This window comes from Gymnodraco acuticeps, unplaced genomic scaffold, assembly GCF_902827175.1.
Source record: "Gymnodraco acuticeps unplaced genomic scaffold, fGymAcu1.1, whole genome shotgun sequence".
Taxonomy (NCBI): domain Eukaryota; kingdom Metazoa; phylum Chordata; class Actinopteri; order Perciformes; family Bathydraconidae; genus Gymnodraco; species Gymnodraco acuticeps.
This window is the reverse complement of record NW_022992222.1, coordinates 56,476-75,831: the sequence shown is the minus strand read 5'-3', so window position 1 is coordinate 75,831 and position 19,356 is coordinate 56,476. Positions and strand designations below refer to the sequence as shown.

General features: G+C 39.4%; 2 protein-coding genes across 2 annotated transcripts; one reads left to right on the top strand and one right to left on the bottom strand.

Annotated features, from left to right (window-relative positions):
- The first annotated feature begins 97 nt into the window (after window positions 1-97).
- Window positions 98-11,396, top strand: LOC117539704 (proteasome subunit alpha type-6-like). Its single transcript, XM_034205963.1, has 7 exons — window positions 98-293; window positions 4,427-4,521; window positions 4,673-4,754; window positions 5,644-5,799; window positions 7,604-7,782; window positions 8,937-9,031; window positions 9,799-11,396. The coding sequence occupies exons 1-7, from the start codon at window positions 218-220 to the stop codon at window positions 9,854-9,856; spliced, it is 741 nt and encodes a 246-aa protein (XP_034061854.1). The 5' UTR covers window positions 98-217; the 3' UTR covers window positions 9,857-11,396.
- Window positions 11,397-13,295: 1,899 nt separating this feature from the next.
- On the bottom strand, window positions 13,296-18,638 carry nfkbiab (nuclear factor of kappa light polypeptide gene enhancer in B-cells inhibitor, alpha b). The gene is given in 7 exon segments (XM_034205962.1): window positions 13,296-13,769; window positions 13,852-14,112; window positions 14,406-14,494; window positions 16,438-16,648; window positions 16,806-16,911; window positions 18,292-18,417; window positions 18,419-18,638. Coding segments are annotated over 7 exon segments (921 nt in total). The 5' UTR covers window positions 18,511-18,638; the 3' UTR covers window positions 13,296-13,733.
- Window positions 18,639-19,356: the final 718 nt, after the last annotated feature.

The window sequence follows — 19,356 nt, the reverse complement described above, 5'->3', positions numbered from 1 at the left end:
GGTGAAGCCGTTCTTAAATATCCACGGTGAAGCCATGGATGTATAATAAGAACCATGAAGCCCGTAAAGTACAAAACAGAGAAGTTGACCCGGAAATATAAGGTTTTACTCTGAAAGAACACATCCGGTGTAGATGTTTCCCATGTTTTGACTGTTGCCTCTCATTTTAGTTTCAATTTAAGTCTATACACGTTTACATTAGATATATTAAGCCGCCATGTCCCGGGGGTCCAGTGCAGGGTTTGACCGCCATATCACCATCTTCTCTCCGGAAGGAAGACTCTACCAAGTCGGTAAGTAGTGAGAATGATGAACAAAACTCAACCTGCTCTGTCATCACAACAGGCTAACATGCTAACGTTAGCAACTTATATGTTGCACATTCGTACTTCACTGTTATTTAAAAAAATTCACTACATTTTTAAATGGTCATAATGACTGTTATTAATGTATGTCTTTATTCAACTATAATGGAATATAGTTATTGAGTAGTAACTAAGTAACTGAATGTTTCGTTATGTTGCAGTTTTGCTAGCTTATCAGCTATCTTAATTTAGCTGTGAGGAGCTAACATAAGCTCATGTTTTGATAACTATTTGTTATTCAATTGTAATTATATTATTATTTAACAACTACTCAACTAACTTTAGCAATATATTCACTTGTGTTCGGACAATCCTTATGATTAATTTCCTAAAATACGTGTTTTAACTGTGCTGTATTAAATGTAACTGTTTTAAACCTGTTTCACTAAAATGCCCCTATCCATATGTCACAAAGGTATTGTGTAATACTGGGTCATGTTTGTGTACAATTAAATGTTAAACAACTAACTAGGTTGAACCAGGGCCGGACTGGGACAATAAGTCAGGCCGGGAATTATACACCCAGCCAGGCCACTACCAGTTTTTTTTGTGCCATTTTGCTGGATTTATTTGTCAATATTTACAGCGTTGCTGCCCATAGTGATAGCCCTATAGTTTAAATCTACTACCCCAGAATAAACATATGGACATGGGTTACTATTAAGAAAAATTGTGCAAATGTATTTGGGAACCTATCCATGTGAACATGTTTTAAGTGGGGGTCGACCTCAAATCCTCTAGGGGGGTCTGGGGGCATGCTCCCCCGGTAAGATTTTTTTTTTGGAGTTAAATGCATCAATCTGGTGCACTTTGAGGGGAAAATAAAGAGACTAGATCTATGGAAACACCCATATGAAATATAACTGTACATTTCAATAATCATACATGGCCATAACCAATAACATACCATATCCAATATGAAAAAACATTGAAACTTGTTCATTTATTTATTTTTGGTTCATTTATAGTTGTGAGTGTGTCTGGGCTCCTGAATCAGCTTCTCCTGTCTCCCTCCTCTCCCCCCTGCTCATCTTTGAGGCAGCAGCAAAGACTAGTTTTAGCTCTCAACAAGTTTTAAAAGTTTATCTTGCCTTTTTTCACCTATTTAAATATATTTTTTGTATTCATGCATATTTTACTAATCACTCCCCCCTCAAATGGAAATATGTGTTTAAATAAATGGTGACCAAACCGTTTGAGACCCACTGAGATAACTTAGACTAAGTTAACTATCTAAACACTCAGTGAGTCCTTTAGCTAACCTGAGCCTCTCAGTCTGACAGGAGAGGACTCTCCCTCCACCTTGTTGTTGAAACAGCTCCGTATATCCGTTAGAGCAGCTAGCTAGCACCAGATGCTAACAACAACAATACAAGTAACCGGTGCGTGCTCTCTCTCGCTCGCGCCACACATACACACACACACAACACAACACACACCCTCTCGAGCTTGAATGACACAGAGACCAATCGAGGGCTTTGATGTATGATATGTATGACAGTGGCCATGTCGGCAGGCCACATCATGTAGACCAGGGGTGGGCAAACTTTTTGGCTCGGGGGCCACTATGAGTTTTAAAATGTAACAGACGGGCCGGGCCAGTAGCAGATCGGTGAAAAAATATTTAGCTGTCCACTCCTCATTAAACACTCGGCACTCATTGTCGACTTTTATTTTCTTTGGTTCACTCATTGTTACAGATGCAGGTTCAAAGGTGAATTAGGTGAGTTATTGCGTCATCGTTTGCGTCATGACGTAACCGTTTACGTGCCTTCTTATGACCCACACAGCGTTTTACGTTGCTGATTTTCTCCGCAACACCGCTCACAACAACATCAATAGAGAACTGCGTCGGGTAGTTTTTAATCATACGAAGCCAGATTAAATAAAATAACTACTTCTGCAACCTTATACCTTTCTCCAGAGTGCCGTGGTGCATTGTTTATTAATGTGGTTCAGCGGCATTACCGCTGCTCGTCCACCGGAGTTTATTCTACTGTTAACTCACGGCAGCGGCCGCTGTAAAGTATTCACTGTGCCACTGTCACACAAGCAGCTGATACATATCCCCCATCCCCATCAGTGAATGTGTTTCAGTATGAATTGACGCTGTTTGGCATCACAACGCGGTTATGAAAGTTTCTCTGGCATTCAACAGGTGATGTTAGCATAGCAACCAAAGCTAATCAGGCTCTCGTATCATATTGTGGCATAAACCGTTTTCTACACAAAATAAACAGAATCACACTAAGCTGGTTAGTGTTGCCTGACTTTATATAAGTGTTTTTAATAAATGTATGGTCGCGTTCTAGTCACTTTGCTCAGCGCTACTGATTGTTACAACTTGTATTTCGCTGTACTAGCCATGAACTGTTATTGCTCAGGTTAATCTCGACCCCCTCCAATGTAAGCGTGACATATTAGGTTCTTAGATCTTGGGTGGTATCAGAGAGTTACAAGGGTCTGTAAATGCAATGAAAACATTTGGCCACAGCAAATCATTTATATTAAACATGTAATTTTCACTTTTGAATACTTCAGTACAAAGGATGTATTGAATAATTTAAGTGATATATGTGTACACATATACATCATTAATTAGTCAAAACAGGGCTACATTTGATTTAATTAAAAGGTATAATATGTGGTAAACTGAAGAGCCGTTTGGGAGCCGAAAGAGCCGGCTCTTCTTGGTGAGCCGAGCCAAATGATCCGGCTCACCAAGAAGAGCCGGAATTCCCATCACTAATAAGGGGTACTAACGGAACTAAACGGGAACGCGCCTATAGAGTGGCGAAGTCCCTCCCCTTCCGGTGGACCTCCATAGGACCTTATTTCGAAAAAATTATGTATTGAAGTCAATGGAGAGAGATAAATATTATCTTTCGATCCCGTTTGAATTGTGCCACGAATTACACATATGATGTTTGTCAATTGAAAAGATAATTTTGCAAATAAAAAATGTGTCGTAAAACTGTGAAGTAACACATTTGTTTGTGTGAAACGCTCAATGAACTACATCTCTGGTCTCCCACAACAACACACGTCACCAAGATGGCCGTCACTACTGTCTTGTCAACAAAACGATTGACTACCCTCACTATCACCACAATGAAACACGTCCAGAAGAATGTCATGCAAAGCTGCCTGCCTGCCTTCCTTTGATTCTCTCTGAACTGCTTGGTCTTTTTAATGTTTAAAGTCAACCATTTGTGTAGATAGCATGAAGTAGAAAAGATCGGCGATCGCCGATGCTAGCGTTAGCATTTCTCCCCCGGGCTTAAATTGTATAGAATGATCACACCGGTGACAGTACTCTTCAAAGGGTTCACGAAATATGACTACTACTCTTACTGTTTAACATTTCGGGTTACTTAATATTACTCCATAGTAAGGCTAATAAAAATGACACGGCTGTAATGCTAACTAATGTGCTAGCTACTAGCTAGGTAGCTAACTTGATCCAGCCACTCCAGGTCCTTTCATCAGACGATCGAAAGAACGAGCAAGACCCATTGCTGGTATGATAACAACCTGGTACTAAGCACACAGGCATCTTGTTAAAGTTATCTTATCTTAGCCAGCGCCATATAGATAGATTCTATCTATATGATAGATTCTATCTATATGGCGCTGATCTTAGCTATCTCTTAGTGGAGGAAAACAATTGTGACATCACTTACGCGACTCTGGGATTTGTAGTCTTTCTAGTTGCGTATTTTTCAGTCTTATATTTCAACAGTTTTACGACAAACTCTGACTTTTTTGACATGGAAATTATTTTTTAAGATTGACAAACATCATATGTGTAATTCATGGCACAATTCAAATGGGATCGAAAGATACGTTTTCTCTCTCCATTGACTTCAATACATAATTTTTCCGAAATAAGGTCCCATGGACCGGAAGTAGATGGGCGTGACTTCGCCACTCTATTGGGAAACCTCCCCGATGGCCAGTCCGGGCTTGGGTTGAACCCTGAAATAAAGAAAGGTTTGCCAGTATCGTGAAAAGGGCACTACTGTAACTAAATATGTTGTTCCCCTTCCATCTATCTTCAGAGTATGCCTTCAAAGCCATCAACCAGGGAGGACTGACCTCCGTAGCGATCAGAGGAAAGGACTGTGTTGTGGCTGTCACACAAAAGAAAGTCCCAGTCAGTATACACAGACACACACATAAGTTTGTTTTTCTGTGTTTTTCACAAAGCATCTGGTCAGATTCCACATCTGTAGTAATGATGGTCATTGCATTACTATGTTGTGTACCTTTCTGTGTTTACAATGTCTTTGTCTTGTTTTTCTCAGGACAAGCTATTGGATGCGATGACGGTCACACATCTGTACAAAATTACAGAGAACATTGGCTGTGTTATGACTGGCATGACTGGTAAGCAATGTCCACTTGAATGCATGCGTAACAAAAAAATAAGTAAAAATAGAGTGTGCTATTTCAGTCATTTGACAACTCTAGCTGCAGCAGAACATAACAGAAAAGTTGCAAAAGTGTCGTAGCTAGCAAAATAAAAAACTAAAGTATTCCAAAGCTGACCAGAGAAACACATTATTTGCTATTATTTATTAGTTTATTTTATTAATTTTATTTTACAGTGCACAATGTATGTGCACAATAATAGACATTTCTGTAAATGCGCCTGAGTTAGCTAAGAGGCTTTTTTTCATCTGTAATTCCTGGACAGATGTTATCCCTAATAACAAATCATTAAAAACATGCAAAATAGAGGCTCACAATAAATTTAAAAAAACATACGTAGCAAAAATATAGACAAATGTGGATTGTTCTCTTTCTGTAGCTCAAATTCATTGGACATCAGCCTCAACAGAAAAATTAAATTGACTAAAAATAACTTCTCCTGCACGGGATAATGCAATTTCCTCTACCCGTTTTCTTTTGAACAGAAATTGAAAGTGATTTAATTGGGTCAGTGACAACCATACTACGCCTATGATCCGTTTACATAAAGAAGAGTATAATTAGATTAAACTGTATTGTCATTGCACAGAGTACAACGAAATGCAGTTTGCATCCAACCAGTAGTAAAGTGCATCCAGTTACAATTAATTTGCATAACAAACAATGTTATAGTAATGTAAAGAAAACGTATTGATATGAATTGAATGTACATGGAGAAAGTTGTCGGCTCTATGATGTATACATACAGGTGTGCCGGGGAAGAAACTTGGTGACGTATTTCTTCATTTAAATCGATACATTATTCATTAAAATATGCCCTTTTTCTGCCTCTTCCTCCTTCCAGCTGACAGCAGGTCTCAGGTGCAGAGGGCTCGGTATGAAGCGGCTAACTGGATGTATAAGTACGGCTATGAGATCCCTGTGGACATGTTGTGCAAACGCATGGCAGACATCTCTCAAGTCTACACACAGAACGCAGAGATGAGGCCCCTAGGCTGCTGTGAGTCTCGTGTGGATTGTTTGACAAACATAACTTTAATGAGTTTCCAAATCTTATTCTTATTCTCAATAATGTGTTACTTTGTGAGGAGAGCTGTGCTGGTGCAAGTGTTCATATTTAGCGTTACTTAGTGATCTGAATCTGTTTTGTAAGGAGTGTAATAAGCAGTGTGAGAAAAAGTTTTTAGAGAGTGCTTGTCCATGGACAAGTGAGTTTGACAATTTATTTGTCCGAATACATTTTTCACTTGTCCAGAATGGACAAAAATTGGGGCCACTGGAATCTTCTTCTTCATCATCATCGTATTTTACACTTTCCCACGGTTTTTACGACACCGCTAACGTAAGTGAGCGGTAAGATTTTACTGCATCACACATAGGGTTGGATTTGAACGATTCCGGTTCTGCTTTTCGATTCCGGTTATTTTCGGTTCTCCATTCCGGTTCTTTGAGAGGGTAAAAATAAGTCCCATGACAAACTGGGAGAAAAATATATTTATGAAAACATTAAGTCAAATCTGTATTCCTATTTACAAATCACTTCATACTCTTTAATTTCTTACGGTTATTGAATACAATTATATAAAAATAATCTCTGCATTGTTTAGTTAGTTCTAAGTGGTGCAGTTTGAGAATGTACAATTGGCCCAGTCTCCTCTGATGTTACACTGCAACCTGCCTGTGAGACAGAGTCCAACCACACATGTCCAACACATAGGACATAACCTAATAATAATAATAATACATTATATTTATAGCCTATAGGCCTAGCGCTTTTCTACAACTCAAAGACGCTTGCACGCTTACACATGTCCTGCAATACACATGCTGCAGCTGCCCAGCTGCTCACTGTTTGTAAAAGTAAATAAATAGTATTTTCATTTCAATAATGTAGCTACTTTCTATACCCTGCTTCATAAACAATACTGACATCCCTGTGCTCCTCCGAGTCTGAGGGTCCGGGGACGTGAGGACAGCGCGAGGACACAGACAAGGAGGCTGCTTCACTTCATAAAGGAAATGGCGGTCAATATTAACAACACAGGAGCTAAAACGCTTAATAACCTTCATTACGTGTTAGAGAAAGAACATAAGAAAGTTTGACAAAGATGAGGCTGTTAAACGGGCAGCGGATCCGCTGTGTGTAGAAAGAGAGAGAGAGACGCTGAGCTGCACCGTGCAGCGATCAGCTGATACGGAGCATATGAGAGAGCTGCAGTTCGCGGGGCTCGGCCTCGCCTCCTGTCCTCACAACTCTTATTAATCCCGGTACCGGACAATTGTTATTTGTTCCTACTCGGAACCGAGTTGTGCTTCCCAACCCTGCCACTGTGCTACACTTCCCGCCCCGCCCCGCCCCGCCCCCGTCTAACTGTACAGAAAGCGGCGAGATGCATTTCCTTAGGAATCGACAAGCAGAACCGAAACTAACATTTCTAAACGAACAATGGCGGACACGGACAATTTGCGAATGAGTTCTGCCTTTTGTAAACTGAATGTATCAATAATTTGTCAATAACGTCACTTTTCCGCCGGACAAGTCAATTGACAGATCTACTTCGGTGGGACGTGTACTTTTTCGCACACTGAATAAGTCAAGTTAAAAAAAGTGTCAAAGGGTTTTAAAACAAAATATCTAGAGCTACAATCAAGATATTATATCTATGAAAACAGATATTTGTGTAAACATTGAACAAGGTTGTTTAATACTGTTTATAAGTTTCTTTCAAAGTGCTGTTTAGAATATTTATCAGAATCCCTTTGGTAAATATGTATATCCCTTTCTTCACTCCATCCCCTTCCAGGTATGATCTTTGTGGGTCTGGATGAAGAGTTGGGTCCTCAGCTGTATAAGTGTGATCCAGCCGGATACTACTGCGGCTTTAAGGCCACCGCAGCCGGAGTCAAGCAGACTGAGGCCACCAGCTACCTGGAGAAGAAAGTCAAGAAGAAACTGGATTGGACTTATGAGCAGACCATAGAGGTATTGCACACACATAGTGTAAACACACAGAATTAACAAAGTGATTCAAGATGTGTACATGCCCCTGGTGTATCCCCCTGGGACACTGGCCATTCATTTTTGTCCAATGTGGGGAGACGTGAGACTAAGGCCCTTTATTTCAAACAGCAATGTAAGCAGTTTGTATGAATCCTGTGAAAAGCACATCCTTGGCTTTCTATTGTCCATCAAAGCACAAATTCTGTCTTTTAAATAGTCAGAATTGACCTAAGTGAGTGAGGGGGTCAAATGTGTAGAGATATGTTGTTACTGTTGTCTGTAAGGATGTTGTTATTTAGTCTTTTATAAGTGTGTGTTTATTTTAAGCCATTTCAAATACACATTTTAACCAATGTGCTTTTAAGAGACTTGCTTCTTCTGATTTTCAGAAAATGTAAGATCTTGTTATTTCCAAGTCAACTTGAAACATAGTTAAAAAGATTGTTCCGTATCCACTACAAGAGATATTGTTATAAAACAATTATACATAAAACATTATTCAAAAAAATCTATACTTGCGATATGTTTCTTGCATCACAGTAACTTAAACTATGTTAAACAAAAATCATATTTTACAATTTTATTTTTACGTTTCGTAATATTCCGATACGCAATGCAACATTGGATTTCTGTCATAAAACTGACCTGCTGAATATCTTGTCTTGGAATTTCAGTTGGGAAATTCAGGGAGTTCTTTGGATGTCAGAACAGCAGGGAGTTTTACAATTGTGTAACCAAACTAGAATGTTAATGCATTACTTTGCAAGTCAAAAACCAAACGGTTGAAGCCATCAAAAGGACCAACATGTAAATAATTGATGTGGCTATACAAATCAGGCACTGATATGATAAAACTGATATTATTTTTAGATATTTTATTTCAAAAAATAGGGCTGCAACTAACAAGCTCATTGTTGATTATTCTTTTATTTATTGTTTGGTCGGTTAAATGGTAAATACAATGTCAATCAGTGCTTCCCAAAGCCCAAGATAATGTCATCAAATGTCTTGTTTTGGCCTGAACTCAAATATATTCATCTATTATCTATTTCTCCGGTGGCGCAATGTTTATTTTGTTCCCCCTCTCTCCTTTCTTTTCTCTAATGCTTATTGTGACAATTCTCTTCTCAATACAGACGGCTATCTCATGCCTGGCCACCGTTCTGTCCATCGACTTCAAGCCCTCTGAACTAGAGGTGGGAATTATCACTACAAAAGGATCTGGATTCAAGTGAGTATTTGCCCTCCTACAAAGAAGTAAATCAATAGAAATCCCTCTTTTAATTTCAAACCCTTGATGAATTATGAATCGGTATGAATTGAAGCAAAGGTTAGCAACTGGAAGACATAATTAAGACATACAGTATCTAATATTACTACCTTGTAATCAGCTTAATGTAACCTTAAATTCATATCGTTTTCATTTTGTATTACTACTATCATTTATTTCATTTGTTTATTTTGTTAGTTTTTTTGTTCCATTGCTGTGTTTATCAGTTTTACCTACACTTTATGTAAAAACACGAGTTTGTATTCTGAGACAAATGCATCTGGTAAATAAGTCAATAAATAAATAGAAATGATCAAATAAATATAAAAACCTGTGTAGGGAATATAATGCTGACCATGAGTAAATTACCTTTTTGCACTTTCTAGTTTATTTCAACTTCCTGGATGCATTTGAAGAACCAATCTTTGCTGTTTTATCCAAACATGCAGCCTTAAACCGTCGCCACTACTCCTGCAGAAGTCTTGCATCTTTGTGCTGACACTGACAAAAGTGAAATCCTTAAGCATGTGTTGGCTTTGTCAATATCTCCTCAGGGTTATTTCTAAAAATGGATAAGAACAGACTAATGGAAATTCCCCTTAAAACAAAAGCAGGGATAAGATCAAAGGAAGGGCTTAGAGGGTTCAAAGTGTCCGTGTTTGAAGGCCTAAAAACATCTGGCATAACAAAAAAGGATGCCCGTTAACTTTTGTGTGTTTGTGCTCCAGGATTCTGTCAGAGAATGAGATCGATGTCCACCTGGTGGCTTTGTCTGAGAGAGAATGATGAGACTCTGAAAAGGATGAATGGCAACATCAGAAAAACCCCCTCCTCCACCTCCTCCTCTGCAAAAGGTCTCGCCTACAGGGAATGAGTGGTATCATCTTGTTCAAAGAGGTGGCGGTGAAATACAAAGATAAACAGTTATTAGCAGGTGGGTGGAAACGTTACCCATCTGCACCAACACCTCCTTTAGCATCGTCTCTGACTGGACACGATATTCTCCACATATCCACCCCTCCTGTATTTTCTGGAAAGATGCGGAACATTCACATCAGTACCGCCACACCAGTCTGATATCTCCTCCTCTGTCTGGATGGAGCCCAAACGACTTTAGTTGATGAGTGCGACATGAGCAGATTGAAAAGATGGGGGATAGTAACAGGACAACAACAACAACAACAACAACAACAGCAGCACAATAACCTCTCAATACCTCTTAGTATAGAGTAGTGAAGGATTGAGTCCTAAAACCCGGGAACGAGCAAGCATTTTTGCAAAACAAAACGTGTTTTTATTTAGATGCCTGAAATAAGGTCTGTGGTTAATGAAAGTTTCCAGAATATTCACGTTAGTAGTTCACTTCTATGCACCCTAAAAATGGCTGCAGCTAAACCGGACTACCAAACGTCATTTTGCTGAACATTAGCCGCCTTTAGCTTAGCGTGAGTGATTGCTTGAATGTTTCGAAAATCATAAAGTTGTTGTTAATCTGTGGAGATTATCCTGCTGTACAAAACGTGTAAGTATCAAACGTTTGTCTGAAATAAGTTCTATGGGTATACTATAGAATCTTTCGGGATTTTCATGCTTTGATCTAAGACATAAAATACGTCAATAAATACCCGACTTGTGAATGTCCGGAGCTTCTACGTGTAAAAAAACTGCGTTTGCTAACAAGTTGCTGAACGAGGCTATTAAATGTCATCAAGCAGAAAATTAGCCGCCTTTAGTTTAGCGGTATTCAACTAACTGTCATATAGTTTGTTTAAAGCCTAACGTTAGCTTTTTTACTTATTGCGATTGCATTTATGACTCAAAAATCATTAAAGTTGTGTTGATATTTGGAGATTATCCTGCTGAAGAAAGTAAGTATCATAAACACATTAGCCACAGATCTTATTTTATTCATGTTCCAAAAGCCGATGGAAAAATCGGCTTTTGTCGAGGGAGCCGTTGCGATGCTAACTTCGGGGTCAGCCTACAAAAATACGTCACCACTGCACCATTTTTTACTTAGCTTCTTGAGTCACTGTATTTCAACAGTGCTTCCAAACTTTACTCAGGGCTGCCACATACATTATTTTGATCTAAATTAAAGTGCCACCCCCTCCTCTCCACTGTTTGTAGTTCCAGGGTGATTTCTATGCTCTGATTTAGGACGGTCACCCCTGTCTCACCCTAAATCAGAGCATAGAGGTCTGCTCAGGTCAACAGGAAGTCGCTGATTATTTCATTCTCTCCCCTTGTGTCTCAACCCCCCTTCTCTCTGCTGCCATTGTTGTAAATTGCACTTCTAATAAACACAATGTTTTTATTGAACATCTTCCCTGTTTTTCTTTTCTCCACATATGAATTTGGGTTATCAAGAGACCGTCTGTCCAGCTCAGCTAACATTACATTCACATTGGTGAAAGGGGCTATAACAATGACTTACTGGAGTTTGAATCAAGAGGATAAATATCACAAAAGTAGATTCAAATGAAAATTGTTTCTAAAATCATAGATGCCTGTTTGATTGAGAAAAAACACATGTTGTTTAACATAAGAATAAAGGATCAAATTCAAACAATTACAGAAACAACGGAATTGAATAAACCCTCTATCACACGGTTGCTTGCTCAAGGACACCATGGCAGTGAAATGGGACCTTTCCAAGTACCAGTCCACACTCCCTTCTCTTCTGGGACTTGAACCAGCCACCCTTTGGTTCCCAAGCCAAGATTCTGCATTTGACCCATCCTAATAGAACGACCATATTAGCTGCCCAAGGAGGGGCAGCTAATATGTACAGTGCCCGGGGAGCATAGGACTTTAACCATCGACCTTTCGTTTGCACCTACAGACTGAGCCCCCACTGCCCTACAATTGTTTGATATGAGTTCAACTGTACAGTCCAATGTATTTACAGCTGTTAGAAAGTCATGCTATGTCTCCATAGTAAGACTTGCAGTGTGTAAAGCCAACATACTTGGCATGATCTGCGAAACAATCACAGATTTGCATAAGTGTATTTAACCGTGACTTCTGATATGTATGTTACAGGAACTAAGTAAGTAGGAGTAAAACCCCCTTCCTCGAACTTGACTGAAGCATCCTGTTGTTCCGTGGAGATTCCCTTCTTTTGGAGGAATGAGAAGCAGGAATGTCGTGAACAGCTGAGTGTTCTGTTCCTGGGAATTTCCTGTCCCTTCTTTCTGAACCCCACCCTCCCAAAAACGTCCTGATGTAGATGAGGAGCAAATCCAACACAGAATTCCCCGATGCTCTTATCTCTTTCTACACACACACCCAGCTGGAGGAACTGCTGCGGGGTCTTATGCCCGCTACTTCCTCATTCAGTGAAAAGGAGTTGTTGAGTTATCAGTCACTTCCTGCCCGGAATGCATTATATGGAAATAAAAGGACTGAAAGTCAGCTGTCATGCTGCGATGGAGGCATTTATAGCAGCAGACACCGTGACGGCAGAAGGAAGGCACATGGTCATTTCTCGTATAATTGCAACCTTAAAATATCATCACGCGCCGACTATTATTTACTGGATCTTCTAGGATCTTTCTTATGTAATAAGAGAGAGCCTCCTTCTAGGACCAAGGAGCTAAATGCATATGCAGTTTTTCTGAATTTCAGATAATGAGCACTTTTCTTGTTATGAAGAAAAAAGAGAGATCTAAGGAAGAGGGTTTTGACTTATTTTAAGATCCTACCAAAAGTGATTTTGGTTCTGAGGAATAAGTCCCAATTCTGAGTTAAAATACAATTATTCTGATTTTAATCTCAAAAAGGAAATTCACTTTTCGTCAGATCTCATATCTTTCACATGTGGCCCTGTTCTTCTTCCGTAGAAAACGGTGTGTTGTTCTGAGTTAACATTATTGTATCTGAATTCTGAGTCATTAACCAGATTATTAAAATTCTCTGAAAACTAACATTGAAGCTATTTTCCTGAATACACAAGAGTATCTCTGTTGTCTCAAAGTACTGAGAAATGGGCTTGTTTTACTGAAATTAGAAGCTCTAATTCTAAACTTCATGGGGTTTCTTTTACATTTGGAGGTACTGGTATCCTTTATTTATATAGATCATGTGTTCATATTGGCAGCATAAAACATATTTCATGCATGTAAAGCCTCTTTTCTAACGAGAACAGATTGAAAAGCCTTCAATTCAGAAAATTGCCTCCATTTTAACCACCCCAGTCCCCACAAATATACCAACAAAGTTCTTCTGTTAAATATGAGTGTTTTTAATTTAACTGGAGTGTGCTGGACTGTTCGCTGTCTCACATATACAACCTGCTCAACTGTACACGTTCACAGCTTCCATAAAAAATACATCTTTGTATACACAGCATTTACAATATCGTACAACAGAGCTGCTGCAGGTCCAGCTGTGTGGATCCATGTTTCTTTGTGACAAATGATTTTCACAGAATACAAGCAACCCTCTCAACATCATGTATTCACACATCTCGGCGCCTTTTCTCCCCCCGCAGCCTGGAACGGCCTGTCCAATCTTACGCGTCCACGCCCGCGCCGTGTCACTGCACTCCTGGGCTCATGTGACGTCACTTTCTGGAAGAAGTCGACGTGCCGAGCCGTTTCTTTGTGTCCTTTACCGTCACAGCCTCCTGCCTCTGTAACTTCCTCTCTCTCCCTTCCTGCTAATGTCCGTTCCACTGGATGTCGTCATATCCCACCTACAAACACAAAGAAAGTGGTTACACACTTGCTAGAAAAATGCTACTTTTAATTCTACATCTCTGCTGTTTCGACACACACCTCCTCATCAGACTCCTCGTCCACTTCTTCCTCGCTGTCGTCTGATTCGCTGTCAGGCAGCTCCCTCAGTTCAGGATTGGTGAGAGAGTACAGTTCTTTCCGGATTTCATTGTTGTGGCGGCCGTAGGTGAGGTGGAAGGGGGTGTGGCCTCCAGAGGTCAGGAGGTTGGGGTCCCCTCCTTTCTTCAGCAGCAGTTGGACCAGGGGGAGATTCTGCAGATCCACGGCGAGGTGCAGCGCACTGCGACCGTTCCGCTGTTCCTGAAGCACACAGAGAGGACACAAGGCTTTATTAGCAACAGGAGGGTGCTGTTCCAAAAAATACTAAGGGTGGAAATCTTTCATTCTCTCACAATTCGATTCTTTTGGATTATATTCTAAACATTCTTCTGGTTTCGTAGATAGAGGAACTCATTTAAGAAGCTGTGGCCTTATAGGCCTTTATGAAACAGTTAAAAAGATTAAAGGAGATTTTATGTAGGGAAGATCATAACCTTGATTCTTACATACTTAAATGTATAATATGTGATTGTATAATTGTGTGTGTTGTTTACCTTCGCATTAATGTCAGCTCCTAGATCCACCATGTTCTCCACCAGCAACAGGAAACCCTGAACTGAGGCCAGGTGGAGGCAGTTCTGACCTGCAAGACAAAATCAAAGAATAATTAACAACTGACACCAGACCAGTACAAGCCATTTAATTTCTGAAGATTGACTGTGGACAAAGTATTAACTTTAATTGGGATTTACATTGTTTTGTACGGAAGAGGATTAGGGCCACATAAAACTTTTTTTTGTGAGGATTTGAAAAAAATATTATTATTTTTTGTTCTGAGAAAAAAGTCAGAATTCTGACTTTAATCTCAGAATTCTGACTTTTTTCTAAGAACAAAAAAACATTATTTTTTTTGGGAGAAAAAAATCAGAATTCTGACTTTAATCTCAGAATTCTGACTTTTTTCTCAGGACAAAAAAACTTTTTTTTTTTTGGGAGAAAAAAGTCAGAATTCTGACTTTAATCTCAGAATTCTGACTTTTTTCTCAGAAATACCGGTAACTGTAGAACCAGCTTCACTGCGATTTACACATTGCAGTAGGCAACAATGGAGGACGTGAGTGAATTTCGCGCGCCAGAGGGGTCCAAGAGGGAACCATAATAAGTCATTTTACAACCATCTGCAATGTGTAAATCGCAGTGAAGCTGGTTCTACAGTTACCGGTATTTCTGACTTTTTTCTCCCAAATAAAATGTTTTTTTTTTGTTCTGAGAAAAAAGTCAGAATTCTGAGATTACAGTCAGAATTCTGAGATTAAAGTCAGAATTCTGACTTTTTTCTCAGAACAAAAAAAATAATATTTTTTTTGAAATCCTCACAAAAATTTTTTTTATGTGGCCCTAATCCTCTTCCGTAGTTTTGCCATGTTAACGCTGGTTATTAAACGTTTATATAGTCCTATAGTGGCAAAATATGTTCATGTTTTTAATTTCCACTTTTTTATAAATGTGGTTGCCATAAAAAAAATTCTGACTTTAATCTCAGAATTCTGACTTTTTTCTAAGAACAAAAAAACATTATTTTTTTTGGGAGAAAAAATCAGAATTCTGACTTTCTCAGAATTCTGACTTTTTTCTCAGGACAAAAAAACTTTTTTTTTTTGGGAGAAAAAAGTCAGAATTCTGACTTTAATCTCAGAATTCTGACTTTTTTCTCGCAGAAATACCGGTAACTGTAGAACCAGCTTCACTGCGATTTACACATTGCAGTAGGCAACAATGGAGGACGTGAGTGAATTTCTGCGCGCCAGAGGGGTCCAAGAGGGAACCATAATAAGTCATTTTACAACCATCTGCAATGTGTAAATCGCAGTGAAGCTGGTTCTACAGTTACCGGTATTTCTGACTTTTTTCTCCCAAATAAAATGTTTTTTTTTTTGTTCTGAGAAAAAGTCAGAATTCTGAGATTACAGTCAGAATTCTGAGATTAAAGTCAGAATTCTGACTTTTTTCTCAGAACAAAAAAAATAATATTTTTTTTGAAATCCTCACAAAAATTTTTTTTATGTGGCCCTAATCCTCTTCCGTAGTTTTGCCATGTTAACGCTGGTTATTAAACGTTTATATAGTCCTATAGTGGCAAAATATGTTCATGTTTTTAATTTCCACTTTTTTATATAAATGTGGTTGCCATAAAAAAAAGGTGCCAACAATGCGATATTTAAGGCACAACAGGCCTAACTATATTTGGAACCTTAGCATCTAACAATCATGTTCCATATCACTGATAGTTCTTGGATAGGAATGACTGACATTCCCCATTCTTGCTTAAATGTCTTCTTCCTCCTAACCATTTCTCTTTTCCTGCCCATCATTCCTCTATTGAAATAGCAGTTCAGTGTCTCGCCTGTTTCCATGCACTGAGGGTGGGCCACCACAGAATGGAAATGACCACCACAGCCACAGAACATAATATTCTAATAATGTTAGAAACATAATAATTTAGCCAACCGCAGCTAAATCCAGACATTTTGGTTTCCTACCATGTAAATACGTATCGTTTGGAAAAGCAAATGCTCTATGTCTCACCATGATAGTTGCAGGCAGCCATCACCGTGTGCAAATGCTCTGGCCGACAGTTATTTGTGAGGACGCTGAAGCACAGCAGGTTGCCATGGCGACAGGCTATGTGAAGAGGCGTGTCCCCGCTGTCGTCCACCAGCGTGGGGTCGCACCCGGAAAGCAGGAGTTGCTGGCACACTTCTGCCTGTCCTGTTATTACCGCTAAGTGGAGAGGAGTCTGTGAGGGGAAGAAGTTCAGGCGCGTCAGAAGGGGTTTCATTGTTTTATGAGATAAAAGACAATATTTATTGTTTGCTACTACAGCCATAGGTCCTATAGAATTATCACATTCACAGACTAAAACAAGAAGCAATATTTTAAATCTTCTTCAGTACCTGTCTCTGGTCATTTAGTGTATTGAGGAAGTCTGTGTTCTTGGACAGGTCTATAATTTGTTTGATGTAGTCCTTGGCCTCGTGGATGATGGCCAGGTGGAGCAGCCTATAAAGATAGAGAATGAAGGTAGAAAACCTGTTACAATACATACACACCTCACAGTTTAATCTGTATTATTGTTTTTCTTCCAACTGCAAATACACAAACATCACCCATATCTGTTACTTTTGAAGCTGTCCTTATTTATGTCATTTTTAGTGGTTTATAAAGGCAGAATATTTGCTTCAAATTATAAAACCGGACAATTGTACGATGCTACATCAAGTAGGCCTACAGGTAAAGTGTTTTAATACTTCTGCATCCTATTTCTACTGATATCTTCTGGAGAAGACAATAGAATTATGATACCTTGTATGTGTTTAAAAAAAAAAAAAGAAACTTAAATCTGATTAGACAGGAAGTATATTCCTCAAAGATATCTCTGGATATTCAATACAGTAGATGGTCAAGTTTCCCATCTCATGTCCCAAAATATTCACATAAAATAATGTTTTCTTTTGTATCAACACTCGGAGCAATTTGATAGTTTGGCAAGTGCAAAACGGCGACCCTTTTTACACTTGTTGTAAACATGGATGCTGTAATTACTCCATGTTGGGGATAACTTTTTGATGCAATGGGGATACTTTCCTAAGAATGACGTTACAGTAAATGAGTGTAAATAAATACAAATGATCCCCCTTTTGGAGTGTTCCCCAGGGCCCAAATTGAGAAGCCACTGCCCCTCTGACCCAGGTTGAATCTCTGTAACACTGACACGTTCTTGTCCTCAGTTCTGATGAATTAAGTCAGTGTACAACTTTGACGGCCATAGCACCGTATGCATGTGCCCCAAGAACAGTAAGTCTTGAGGTTTTACTATATTGTCATGCGGATAAATAGTGTTCTAACGAAAACTTCCCATGGATTTACAATGGGAACAAATTGCAAACATGTATTCCAAACGAGAGTTACTCGCCAACTTCCAAATATTTGCGTTACTTTTTCTAGGTTTTCCTTATTCTTGCTTCACGGGAGCGCGCTTCGGTAGGATTCCTTGGCGGCGCGCCCGGGACTTTCCCAGTCTGACCCACGGCCAAAGTAGGATCCCTCCTGATAATAGCCTTTTGTTTACGTCCGATTCCACTGAGTCTGACCGCAGCTAGCCCCATTATCAAACCGGACACCCTTTGTGTGTATTTTTAAAACTGCAGCAGTGTACTTTTATAAGCTATAATGCTAAAGTAAGCCTAAAACATTGAATAAGTTAGTCCCGGGCCTGTGTTTTGTAATGGCAAGCTGGAGGAAGATAGTTCCCGACAGGAAAGGGATCAAATTACCTCCGAAGACCCAAACTAGGCCTAGCAAGGCGATACTGCAAGACTTCCGAAAACTCACAAACACCGCCTTGTTTAAATCTGTAGGATTATTCCTGTAGTGACTTACGTGTCTCCGTCTTCTGTGAGTTGTGTTTCCATTCCTGAAGCTCTCCGGTTACATCTTGTTTGTGCTGCGGAGGCTCACACTCCAGCTGCAGGCCGACGGATCTCCGCCGCCAACCGCCTGGTACTACTCCTCCTCCTTCAGGGAGTCCAGGCCGCTGTCCAGCCGCTCTTCTGTCGACGTAGGCGGCTTCCCTTCTTTAGAGTCTCGACTGTAATCCATTTGGTTTAATATACTGGTCCTGTGAGGTCCATGGTTGGTTGTTTCTCGGGCCGAGGAGCGCTTGGTTGTGTACTAGCAGAGAGTTGTGCAGGCAGTCTGTAATGCCCTCTGTGTGGCTGCCTGCAGCGGGCGGAGCTAACAACTAGGTGGGGGATTTCCAGAAAACTGTCACTCAGAATAACACAGCACACAGATTGCTGCTCCAAGAGGGGAATTCTATTCAGACACATATAAATACACTCCTCAGTTTGTCACCTAACCGAGCAAAGTCTTTTTGCAGACTACATTTGCTGCAGTTAAAATATACATTTCTGCAGTAGATGTATTAATGGCACACTTTCTCAATAAATAGGCATGTAATCTCTATGTGCAGCTCAAACTAGAAATCAGTAGCTGCTTTGAAAACATTCTCATTATTATGCAAACTAAATAGTATTTAATCGCAAAAGCATTGTTGGGCAGTATGTATTTTGTATTTGTATTTATTTATAGAAGGACCATGCATACAAAAAACATTAATCTCAAGCAAAATGCAATATGCCAGATTATAGCTAATAGCTAATTTCCATCTGTGGTCCTCAGACAGGTTCATAACAATCAATAAACAATAATAACATTGCATGATCTCCATCAGTCAAACAATTTTAAAGCCTGATTTAAATACAGGTTACGAACATAATACTTAGTACACTTCAAATACACTTAAATAAAATATCTAAAATATAGTATGACAATACAGTTCAAATAAAAAAAAACAAAACACAGATTACAGTGGTGTAATTCATGTTGGCATGACTGGTTGCTTAATATCATTTTCTTTGCACCATAGGAAAACGAGTTAAAATC

Excerpts from the sequence above, each read along its gene's own strand:
- LOC117539704 (XM_034205963.1), top strand. The coding sequence starts at position 218 with ATGTCCCGGGGGTCCAGTGCAGGGTTTGACCGCCATATCACCATCTTC. Across the intron at positions 294-4,426 it reads AGGAAGACTCTACCAAGTCG|AGTATGCCTTCAAAGCCATC; the intron begins GTAAGTAGTGAG and ends ATCTATCTTCAG. Across the intron at positions 5,800-7,603 it reads GATGAGGCCCCTAGGCTGCT|GTATGATCTTTGTGGGTCTG; the intron begins GTGAGTCTCGTG and ends ATCCCCTTCCAG.